We start from the raw sequence: 12,225 nt of genomic DNA, 5'->3' as shown, positions 1-12,225 counted from the left end.
CCGAATAGACGGCCATAGACAAGCTTATAAAACTAGATCATGTCCTTCACCAGTTAGAATACTTTATAATACTATAATTCCAACCTTCAAGCGCCCTATCGAACACCCAGCGCAATAAGACGCAAGGCGCGATTTGTTGCTATTTTCATATTTATATTTGTTTTAATAAAAACTAGTTAAGAATTGAATCACAAAAATGGCTAATTAACTGTATATCGGGTGCCCAAACTCGGTCCTGGAGGGCCGGCGTCCTGCAAAGTTTAGTTCCAACCCCAATCAGACACACCTGGGCTAGCTAATCACGCTCTTACTAGGCTTTCTAGAAACATCTGTGCAGGAGTGTTGAGGCACTCCTCCAGGACCGAGTTTGGACACCCCTGTACATAGTTAGTTTGTGAACTTTTTAAAAAAAAATTTAATTTGTGAATTTATTGCTTTTAATTACATTAGGAAGATAAAGTTCCTTTAAATATATATATATATATATATATATATATATATATATATATATACATATACTTTTTAACAGTTTATTTTTCACAAATGCTAGGGCCTTATACCTGGAATTGCTTAGGGCCCCCAAATCACTAAGAGTGTACTCACACTACGCACAGTTGTCTTGAACCGAGCCGAAACACGCTTGTCCCCCCCCTCCCGTCTCCCCCAACGGCCCGCACTCACAGTACATTCGGGCCTGAGCACGCTCACGTCATTGATGATGCGCTGTTTAGTAAGCGCTCTTGTTCAGCACAGTGGAGATTTCTTTAGTTTTATCGTTTTAGTGGTTTGATATACAAATATTTCGCCGAACAGATCCGCCACTTTTGACGCTCATAAACGATAATAAAGTCCTCGTGCTGCAAGAATTAGGAGGTTTGCTAAAGGTGCAGCTGTGGTGCAGTGAGGGGTTTACGTCTTTTTATAATCGACGACAGTTTGCGCTCATTGAACAGTAACAAAGATTAATAAATCCATATTAAACAATCCCGTAAAAGTCAAGCCTCGTCTTCAGTTTCGGGCTCAGGCGCGCTTTGCACTCACACTACAAGCGTACCACGCCAAAGCCCAAGTGAACCGCGCTCTGGCACACCTCTTCCAACTAGGCCAGGGCCGACCAATTGAACCGTGCCTGAGCCTGATTCAAAGCACTCACACTTCTCAAACGATCCTGGAAACTGGCCTGGGCACGATTTGGATTGCATAGTGTGAGTACGCCCTAAGTCCACCCCTGCGGACAGTTTTGGCTACCTATCGTAATTTTAGGCCTGAAATTTTTAATGGGACAAACATTTTTTCAGTCCTATGCCCTACCCAGAATACAAAATACATATCAATACATTTACTTTAGTCATTACTATTGGAATATGAAGAGACTTTCAACCAGCACAACAAAATAATGTTTCTGAAGACAATCACCTACTGCACCCTTAACTAGGTTAACTAGGTTAAACAGGCAAGTTAGAGTAATTAGAGTTAAATAAACACATATATAGATATCATTCATTCATTTTCTTTTCGGCTTACTCCCTTATATCTTGGGTCGCCACAGCGGAATGAACCGCCAACTTATATAGCATATGCTTTACGCAGCGGATGCCCTTCCAGCTGCAACTGGGAAACAGCCATATGCACGAATTCACACACATACACTACGGACAATTTAGCCTACCTAATTTACCTATCCCACATGTCTTTGGACTTGTGAGGGAAACCGGAGCACCCGGAGAAGACCCACGCCAACATGAGGAGTATATATAAATAATATATAGAAATACTCACATCTCAGTCATACTCTCGGGCATGTTCGCTGGAATTGCCGTCAGACCTTTTCCTCGACAGTCTACAATATTGTTGGTGCAGGAGCACATGGGCGGACAGGAGCCGGACGCAAGACCACACGGCTGGGGACTGGAGTCCAGGACACCTCAGGGGGGAAAATATAACATTGTAATGAGCTGTGGTTATGGTAACAAGGGCTGGATCCAAATGCAGTTTATCAAAGACGAGTCAGGCAAAGGTCAAAACAGGTGCAAACAGTAGCATGAGGGTAATTTAGAAGAGTAGTAGAAGTCACAGGCAAGGAGGTCGAGGCAGGTGGCAAAACAGCATAAACAGTAAACAAACAAGCCAGGGTCAAAAACACAGCTAGGAACAACAGGGAAATGCTTCATAAAGACCCCTACAGATGTCTCTGTGTGCTGTAGTAATAATCCAAGTCTTCAAGAAGCTTCAGCTGTGTGTGTAATGAACAGGTGATCTGGAATTGATGTGTGAGTACGGTGCATGATGGGATATGTAGTTCAGTTGAATGACAGGGAGTGTTCTCCAGCAGCCTGCAAGGGCCACACTGCTGGTGATCATAACAAACATCTTATATTACTGCTATATTCAAGGGGGAAATTTATACAGGGGACTAATAATTCGGGAGGGCTGATAATTCAACTGTATATCGTTTGTATGTAATTCCAGATTAGTTCTGAATGAACCGTTTTCCATTTTAAAAAGTAGTTTTAATTAGGAAAAAGTATAAATGAAAAGGTAAGTGTGGAGACGTACCAGCGCAGGTGAAGTCCTTCTTCTGCAGCTCGGCCAGGTTGAGTCCGTGCAGGTGTGCTGGAGAACTGCACTGGGTGTAAAGGCCGAGCGCTGGCCTCTGCCGGAGCCACTGAGAGAGCCACGATAGGTGACAGTCACAGCGCAGAGCGTTCCAGTGGAGACGGCTAACAACACACACACACGTTTGTTTTTGTGAAAAGTGGGTACATTACATAGGTTTCCATTCATTTTATGCAGCACAAACCATATATTGTATTGCCCTCACCCCACCCTACTCCTAAACCCAACCCATCACAGGAGACAGTGTGCAGCTTTACTCTCTGATTAAACTCATCCTCGGGGATTTATAAGCATTTTGAGAAATGGGGACGTCACCAATGTCCTCATATTTCACCTCGTTTTTGTAATACCAGTGTCATACCTATGTCATTATACAGATTTGTGTCCTGATATGTCACAAAAACACGTACACACACACACACACACACACACACACACACACACAGAGCACTATTTTTAGCTGGACTAGCTTGTCAGGTGGTCATCATAATTACACTTTGATGTGCTTAAAACATGTACTAAAGATTTACAACAAAGAAATCTTTTAAATATATATATATATATATATATATATATATATATATATATATATATATATATATATATATATATATATATTGATACGTATTATTTTTAAAATACACATTTTTATCCCATCATATAGAATTAGGGGGGAAAATGAATCTGTTAAGGCTTTAAATTAAGAATGGCCTATTAAGGCAAAATAAATTGTCATTAACACACATGAAAACTCCACAAACACTCCAGAATTCTGATGCAAACCTCAATGAAACAAACAAACAAACAAACAAACAAACAAACACTCCACAATAAGCAGGGTTCCCACGCTTTCATGAACAGCAGATTAAAGGACTTTTAAAATGCATACCTTACACCACGAAATTCCTTACAGTACTTAACATTTCACGTACAACTGAAACTTACTTTAAATTGTCAAAGATATTGATAAAAATGTGCATGATTTGTCAGTATTCTTGAACAAGATTAAAATTTAAGATAATTAATTGAAGAAGATCTCTGTTTTTGACAATTGAGTGCATTCATTCATATACAAACCATAAACACATTTAGTTTCAAATTTAATTCAAGCACTTTCAAGGACCTGTGTTTGTTTTGAAGCACTTTCCAGACCTTGAAGCCATGTCAATCTGAAAGATTGTGTCAGTAAACGTATTTGTTCCCACTTTAAGGAGCCTAAACTAATATGTACTTACACTGAAATTAATAATTTGTTAAATAGTATTATTTGTCTAAATACATGTCTTTACATTGTACTTCTGCTTGATTAAACAAATTAATTATACTGTTGACTAACCCTTGGACCCTTAAAGCTACCCAATCTGCCAAACCTGTCTCTTCAGAAAAGCTGCCGTTTCTTTTTAGATTATCATGCTGCTTTGTTCCTGCTCTTCTATAAGCGCCACCTACTGGCAGAGAGTGAATCTGCCATTTCTTTCAGCCAGTCTACTGTTTTTGTATCGTACATGCATTCTATATATTATCATTTCACAAAATGTCAAGTTTTTACTTTATATAACATTGTTTTCTTATTTAAAAAGATTCATAATTTTAATATATTACAAAAACATTGGACATATTTCAAATTTCTATTTCACAACCCAACTGACTAATTTATATTTGTTTCTTTTTATTTTATTATTATTATCATTAGTATTATTATTATTATTATTATTGTTGTTGTTGTTGTTATTATTTTAATAATAATAATAATAATAATAATAATAATAATAATGTTGTTATTTCTTTTTATTATAAGAATATTATTATTGTTGTTATTGTTGTTGTTGTTGTTGTTGTTGTTTATTTGTATAATAATAATAATAATATAATAATTTCATTGTTGTTACTATTTCTTTTTATATTATTATTATTATTATTATTATTATTATTATTATTAATATTATTGTTATTGTTGTTATTGTTATTCCTTTTTATAATAACAATATTATTATCATTATTATTATTATTGTTGTTGTTGTTGTTATTTATTTGTGTAATAATAATAATAATAATAATAATAATAATAATAATAATAATATAATTGTTGTTACTATTTCTTTTTATAATAATAATAATAATATTATTATTATTGTTATTGTTGTTATTGTTATTTATTTTTCAATATTATTCAATATTACTATTGTTATTGTTATTTAAAAAAATGTAATCAGTCCATTTGCTAGTAAAAAAAAATCTGCAATCAGAATCGTCCATGAAAATGAAGATCAGTGCATCACTAAAAGAAATGTTAAAAAAAATTTGATCAGGACTTACAAAGTTCGCAATTTGGGCATGTGGTTGAAACTGGAAATGGGGATTGCGCTGATGTTGTTGTTGTTCAGTGTGCTGTGGAGGGGAGCAAGCAGAAAAAAAACATGTTATATATATTATATATGTTATATATTGCTCTTCAGTGTTTGGACTCTCAGTAGTGATTATTAAAGCACACTGAACTGAGCTGAACTGAACTGAACTTAAACTCTGAAAACTGAACTACACTGTTCCTATTTACTATGATCTTCTATGTGAAGCTGCTTTGACACAATCTACATTGTAAAAGCGCTATACAAATAAAGGGGAATTGAATTGAATTGAAATATAGGCCTATATAATCTATACTGCAAGTGTACTGTGTGAACAATAAATAATATGTATTTTAATAAACTACTACTTGACATGTGCAATCAGAGAAAATGTGAGTACATACAGGACCTCCAGGACCCTCATGGCTCGAAACGCTCCGTCTTCAATGCAGCTGATGTGGTTTTTATCCAGCTGTCTGAGATCAGAACAAACACAATGCTCGGATCATTCATTCATTCATTCATCTTCCTTCCTTATTTATCTGAGGTTGCCACAGCTGAATGAACCGCCAACTATTCCAGCATATGTTTTATGCAGCGGATGCCCTTCCAGCTGCAACCCAGTATTGGGAAACACCCATACACTCTCACATTCACCCACACACTCATCCACTACGACCAATTTAGTTAATCCAATTCCCCTATAGCGCATGTGTTTGGACTTGTGGAGGAAACCCAGAGGAAACCCACGCCAACACGGGGAGAACATGCAAACTCCACACAGAAATGCCAAATGGCCCAGCCATGACTTGAACCAGCGACCTTCTTGCTGTGAAGCGACAGTGTTCCTCTTGTCATATTTGATCAATTTGTGTGTGTATTTTTAATTAAAGTGTATATTCTAACGCAAATTTGGTCTAAATTAGAGTTATAAATCTCCATTTCAGCACCAAACTGCACATATTTATTCATATCTGTATTATTAAGGGTTTTACTGAAGGATTTGCAAATGAACAATAAATAATTTGGCTGATTAGATCCATTTTATTCTACAAAAGAATGTAGATTTATTTTCTAGCTGTATATTTTCTGATTATAATGGGGTGATAAAAAGAGATTCCCACTTTCAGTATGTCAAAATAAACTAAAATAAAAGCGTTGAACCCGAATTTATCCAATAATCAATCTTTTTTCGGCTTTAAATGCATCCAAATTAGCATATATCTCTTAAAATGAGGCCTAATTTGTATATTTAAAATAATAATAATGTTATATACAATTTTAGCAAGCTTGTAAATACAACAAAGTGCATTTATTAATATGATCACCGGAGCACGGTAATAACTATTAGCCACTTTTATTTTTTAATCCAGTTGCTCCATTTTAAATCCAGTTTAATCCAATTCGTCAATTAAAAATGGAAACTTAAATGTTTCTAGTAATAAAATGAATGAAGTGAAAGTGTAACTCACAGGTTTTTGATGTCTGTAGCTCCTCTGAATGCTCTTCTTGGGATCATCTGGATGCCATTTTCACTCAAATCCCTGATTAAAAGAGTTTATGGGTTTATTAAAAGAGTTCAATCCATGCAAAACACAACAAAATATAAAACATCAGCATCCCAATGTCTTCAGATGAATACAAATAGACGTCCAGATAAAGTATAGAACTACACAATTATTAAAAAACAGTCCTTCTTTGACAGATAAAATAAAATAAAATAAAATAAAATAAAATAAAATAAAATAAAATAAAATAAATAAAATAAAATAAAATAAAATAAAATAAAAATTAAATTAAATTAAATTAAATTAAATTAAATTAAATTAAATTAAATTAAATTAAAAAAAAATAATAATAAAATAAATAAATAAATAATAAAAAAAATAAATAAATAAAATAAAATAAAATAAAATAAAATAAAAATAAATTAAATTAAATTAAATTAAATTAAATTAAATTAAATTAAATTAAATTAAATTAAATTAAATTAAATTAAATTAAATTAAATTAAATTAAATTAAAAAAAAAATAATAATAAAATAAATAAATAAATAATAAAAAAAAAAATAAATAAATTTAAAAAATAAAATAAAATAAAACAAAATAAAATAAAATAAAATAAAATAAAATAAAATAAAATAAAATAAAATAAAACAAAACAAAACAAAACAAAACAAAACAAAACAAAACAAAATAAAATAAAACAAAACAAAACAAAATAAAATAAAATAAAATAAGCATAATCTGACACTGTGTCTTTCGTAACCAACAATTAAAATCATGTGATCTGATCAGGCTTAAAACATTCCTGAGATGTAACAGTAGATCTGTTATGACTTTTACACCCGAAAATAAAACCATACTTCAGATGTGTTGAGAAATAAAGCGAGCATCATAACGGCAGTCAAATGTGTCATATCTCATCAAGCAAAACTGCCATTTAACAGAAGAACATCTGGATTTCCTAAATGTCATTTCATCTGTTTTTCCCCCTCCACATGTGAAAGCCAGCGCTGACCTTTTCCTAATGCATGTGTTTTTTTTTGTTGTTGTTGCTGAAATTGCAAACTGTCGTTAAGTTCCCGCAATCGGTTCAAGCTACAGTCAACATCTGATCAAAGCTTTTCCTGGACGCACAAAGAGCTCTGCAAATTAAAGCTCATTTTCTAAGTTTAAAGAGTAAAATGCAGTGAAACGCTAAAAGCTAACGGCATGACATTAGCTTGCTGTGCCACTATTTCCAGTAAAAGCCAATAATACAGACACACAGTACTGAGAAACTGCATTAAGAGAATATGTACTCGAAAAATCTGCAGTTTCTCTGAATTTTACTAGATTTATTATTTTATTTTTGTTTATTTTATATATTAAACAGGGGCAGTGCTCATTAATCAACACTACAATACTCTAAATAAGACATAGTTAGCTACAATGGCTATCATTTTCATCTGTTGCCCCCTGCTAGTTGGTACAAAATATTAAAAATATGTAAATTAAGTAACTATAGTGATAAATAAATAAACCCAAAAGCACTCCGACCAGACATAATTATCATTTCTGAGGCAACAAGACTTCTGCAGTTGACTCTGCTTGAACTCACAGTGCCCTGGGAAGAGCGAATGGAAGAGGCAAATGAAAGCAAATGCTCAAAGGCAGGGAGGCTGGAAGACCCACAGTGAGCCAATAGAGGTGGGCTGTAGAGGGTTTTAGCCAACTAGGCCAGTAGCAGCTAAGAAGAGGGCCATTAAGTCCGTTTGTGAAGCTGTAGAGAAACCCACAAGATGGCTATGGATAAAGAGGGCTGATGCGTGGGTGATGGCTACTGGGACACAAGCTGGAGTGTCTGATGTTGAAAGACCCGAAACACCCAGTGACCCCAGGATACAACACTGACGATGCCACAATCGCCTCACAGCAAGAAGGTCGCTGGTTCGAGCCCAGGCTGGGTCAGTTGGCATTTCTGTGTGGAGTTTGCGTGTTCTCCTTGTGTTAGTGTGGGCTATAGGTGAATTAGGTAAGCTAAATTGGCCATAGTGTATGTGAGTGTGTGCAAGAGTGTATGGGTGTTTCCCAGTGTTGGGTTGTGGCTGGAAGGGCATCTGCTGCATAAAACATATGCTGGATAACTTGGCGGTTCATTCCACTGTGGCGAACCCTTATTAATAACCCTTATTAGGGACTAAGCCAAAAAGAAAATGAATGAATGAATGAATGATTTGTTTAAAACCCTTTTTATTTACATTCTGGGATCTTGATCTTTCCATCAACAAGTTTTGATGTTGAAAAGTTAGAAAAAGTGACTTTTATTGACATTTGTAATTGGGTTAAAGTGATATATTGTCTGGGTTGGTGTTATAAATTACAGTACAAAGTACCTGGTAACAAAATGCCAGTGCCTTTTCTGTCATTTTAAGGATTTTAGTATATTATACATACTATTTCTTATACAGCTAATTTCTTCAAAAAAAGTAAATACTTACTAATTAGTAATTTTGTCATTAAAATTGTATTTAAATAGCTTTTTTAATTTGATTTAATTACTTGACTAAAGTACAGCTTAAAATCTTTATAAATTTTAACACATAGAGAACAGAAAGCGTGTGACACTTGAGGAATTATAAACATTATATGCATCAAAACCCAAAACATTTCTAAGCAGTGACACAATATTTCCTAAATACCATATATCGACATAAATTACTCAATTCATTGCTCCATAAGTGTGTTCAATTGTCTGATAAGTGTGAAAATATAATTATTCTGCAAAATATATTTAACAAAAAACACAATTATTCAGTTTCTCTGAAGTGATTTAGACAAAACTGCTGAATTTACGACCATTAAGCAAGTATATTCGTTAATAACTATAATTAAATGACCTAAAAATGAAAAGTAATCTCCTACTTCACTCTTTTCAATGGAAAAGTAATCTATAGTAACTCTGTAACCAATTACACCCAACCCTGTTCCTTTACAATATAATGTTTACAATGCTAATCCAATTAGAACAACTTGTTTGGAAATGAAATGATTGTGATTGGCTGTGAAGGTCATCAGTTCAACAAAATCAATGCTATTTACTGACTATAACCACAGATACAGGGACACTGGAGCGTTTCAAAGCTGTGAAGATCAGTCGATTCATCAGAGGATCGCTCGTATGTCAGAGTTTAGATGTAAAAAGCAGTGTGCCTGAGTGCCTTCTCAAACTAGCCTTTTTCTCAGGCTGTTGTGTGTAGTTTCAGTTACTCTTAGTGTAAAGAATAGCTTATTTTCGTTGCCTTTAAAGTGAAATAACTGAACATAAACATAGGAGGTTAAGAAAAATGCTAATTTTAGAGGAAATTTTCAGACGGATGGCACTTGCATTTGAACTCTTCATATATATATATATATATATATATATCTTTCATGGAAATGTGCTTTGTACAGATATCAGCGCGCGAGGGCTGATCGGCTAATAAGTAACATTAACCTGACAGTACTTTAAAAATAGCCAAAAATAAATAGACAAATATTTTAGTCTAGACTAGCAGCAGTAGCTTTCATTTAACCGACTAACCTCACACATGCCTAATTTCAACAAAGGCACCTAACTGATGATAATTCTTGACTCATTTTTACCTAATTTAGTCATTTTTGACCCACATGTGCACTCTGTATAGGGGTTAATAGGTTGCATTTGCATTCTAGGGTTCACTGACCTCGTTTGTCACTCATGTAAATATAATTAATAATTTCTGCTTCAAAGAGCAACCAGATTTCACTGTCTGAACGCTGGTTAGAGGTCAACTGAGGGAACTGAAGACAAAAAAGAGAGTGATTTTTACATCAGAGATTCAATTCAGCTTCAGTTCAAACATTTACTTCTGGATTCAGGAGTGAAGCCGCTCTCTACTAAAGGAATAGTTTTATTAATAATATCTGAAGGACATAACAAGCACATTGGCTTATAAATAACATGATACTAACATCTATGCTAAATTTACAATACCTTTAAAAACACATGCAAGTGATAAATTGTATTGGTAAATCATGCATGTTTATTTGTCGTTTTCCTGAATCAACAGATCCTGCCATATGATTATTGAGGGTCCGTGTACGTTTTGATCATTTGTTTTACAATTTGAAATGAAATAAAAACGTTCGTTTGCTCACAAAAAACTAATTAAAAAAACAAGATTTTGGCTTGATTTTTGTTTTTTTTTTGGTTCAGGGTAGGAAATGAGGACTATCATTTTGGTTAACGCAGAGTACGACGTTACGAGCTCAGATTGGATTGACTAATCAGAGGAAAATTGACGTGTCAGCACCGCCTACATGTGGATAATAAATTTAAAATTCATACATTTTCCTATTCCAAAATCTTTTAGTTTTTTGTTTTCTTGGGAGCAAACAATAAAATCGAAAAACGGCTGTTTCCTCGTTTCCTTTTGTTTAATTTAAAATTAAAAAAACAAATGATGAAAGCGTACACGGCCCATTGGGCACGTTGCGATATCAATGTTGAAGCGATTTATTGTGCAGCCCAACACTGTTAACGATCTTTAACAGTATTTAACTGTAATATAAACTGTATTTTACTGTAGGACAGTTATGCGGTTTGTTACTGTATTTTAAAATTAAATTACTGTATATTTTACAGTAAAGATATACAATTCTGTAAATACATATGTAGAAAGATAAATGGTGCTGTAAAAATAACATTTATGTTTTCACGTTTACATCTGTGTTTTACTGTAGGACAGTTATGCGGTTTGTTACCGTATTTTAAAATTACATTGCGAAAATGGCTGAATATTTTATAGTAAAGATATGCAATTTTGCAAATACATATGCAGCACCATAAATGGTGCTGTAAAAATACCATTTTCCCATTTACATATGAGTTTTACTGTAGGACAGTTATGCGGTTTGTTACTGTATTTTAAAGTTTCATTGTGAAAATTACTGTATATTTTACAGTAAAGATGTACAATACTGTAAATACATATGCAGCAAGATAAATGGTGCTGTAAAAATAACATTTACATTTTCCTGTTTACATCTGTATTTCACTTTAGGACAGTTATGCGGTTTGTTACTGTATTTTAAAGTTGCATTGTGAAAATTACTGTATATTTTACAGTAAAGGTGTACAATATTGTAAATACATATGCAGCAAGATAAATGGTGCTGTAAAAATACCATTTTCCCACTTACATCTGTGTTTTACTGTAGGACAGTTATGCAGTATGTTACAGTATTTTAAAGTTACATTGCGAAAATTACTGTATATTTTACAGTAAAGATGTACAATATTGTAAATACATATGCAGCAAGGTAAATGTTGCTGTAAAAATAACATTTACATTTTGACATTTACATCTGTATTTTGCTGTAGGACAGTTATGCAGTATGTTACCGTATTTTAAAGTAGCATTGCTAAAATGGCTGTATATTTAGTAGTAAAGATTTACAATACTGTAAATACATACACAGCAAGATAAATGGTGCTGTAAAAATAACATTTACATTTTCCTGTTTACATCTGTGTTTTGCTGTAGGACAGATATGCGGTTTGTTACTGTATTTTTAAGTTGCATTATGAAAATTACTGTATATATTAAAGTTAAGATGTACAATATTGTAAATACACATGCAGCAATATAAATGGTGCTGTAAAAATAACATTTACATTTCCCTGTTTACATCTGTATTTTGCTGTAGGACAGTTATGCGGTATGTTACTGTATTTTTAAGTTGTATTGCTAAAATGGCT

General features: G+C 33.5%; 1 protein-coding gene across 2 annotated transcripts in view; it reads right to left on the bottom strand.

Moving 5' to 3' along the window:
- The window catches only part of slit1b (slit homolog 1b (Drosophila)), an 83,282-nt gene that overhangs the window by 47,731 nt on the left and 23,326 nt on the right, over window positions 1-12,225 (bottom strand). For both annotated transcript variants that reach the window (XM_056448170.1, XM_056448171.1), the window contains exons 5-9: window positions 6,434-6,505; window positions 5,366-5,437; window positions 4,933-5,004; window positions 2,557-2,720; window positions 1,780-1,924 (exon numbers count right to left, since the gene is read on the bottom strand). In XM_056448170.1, coding sequence (XP_056304145.1) covers window positions 1,780-1,924; window positions 2,557-2,720; window positions 4,933-5,004; window positions 5,366-5,437; window positions 6,434-6,505 — 525 coding nt within the window. The remainder of the gene's footprint in view (window positions 1-1,779; window positions 1,925-2,556; window positions 2,721-4,932; window positions 5,005-5,365; window positions 5,438-6,433; window positions 6,506-12,225) is intronic.

This window comes from Danio aesculapii, chromosome 22, assembly GCF_903798145.1.
Source record: "Danio aesculapii chromosome 22, fDanAes4.1, whole genome shotgun sequence".
Classification (NCBI taxonomy): Eukaryota; Metazoa; Chordata; class Actinopteri; order Cypriniformes; family Danionidae; genus Danio; species Danio aesculapii.
This window is presented reverse-complemented; position numbering and strand designations above follow the sequence as displayed.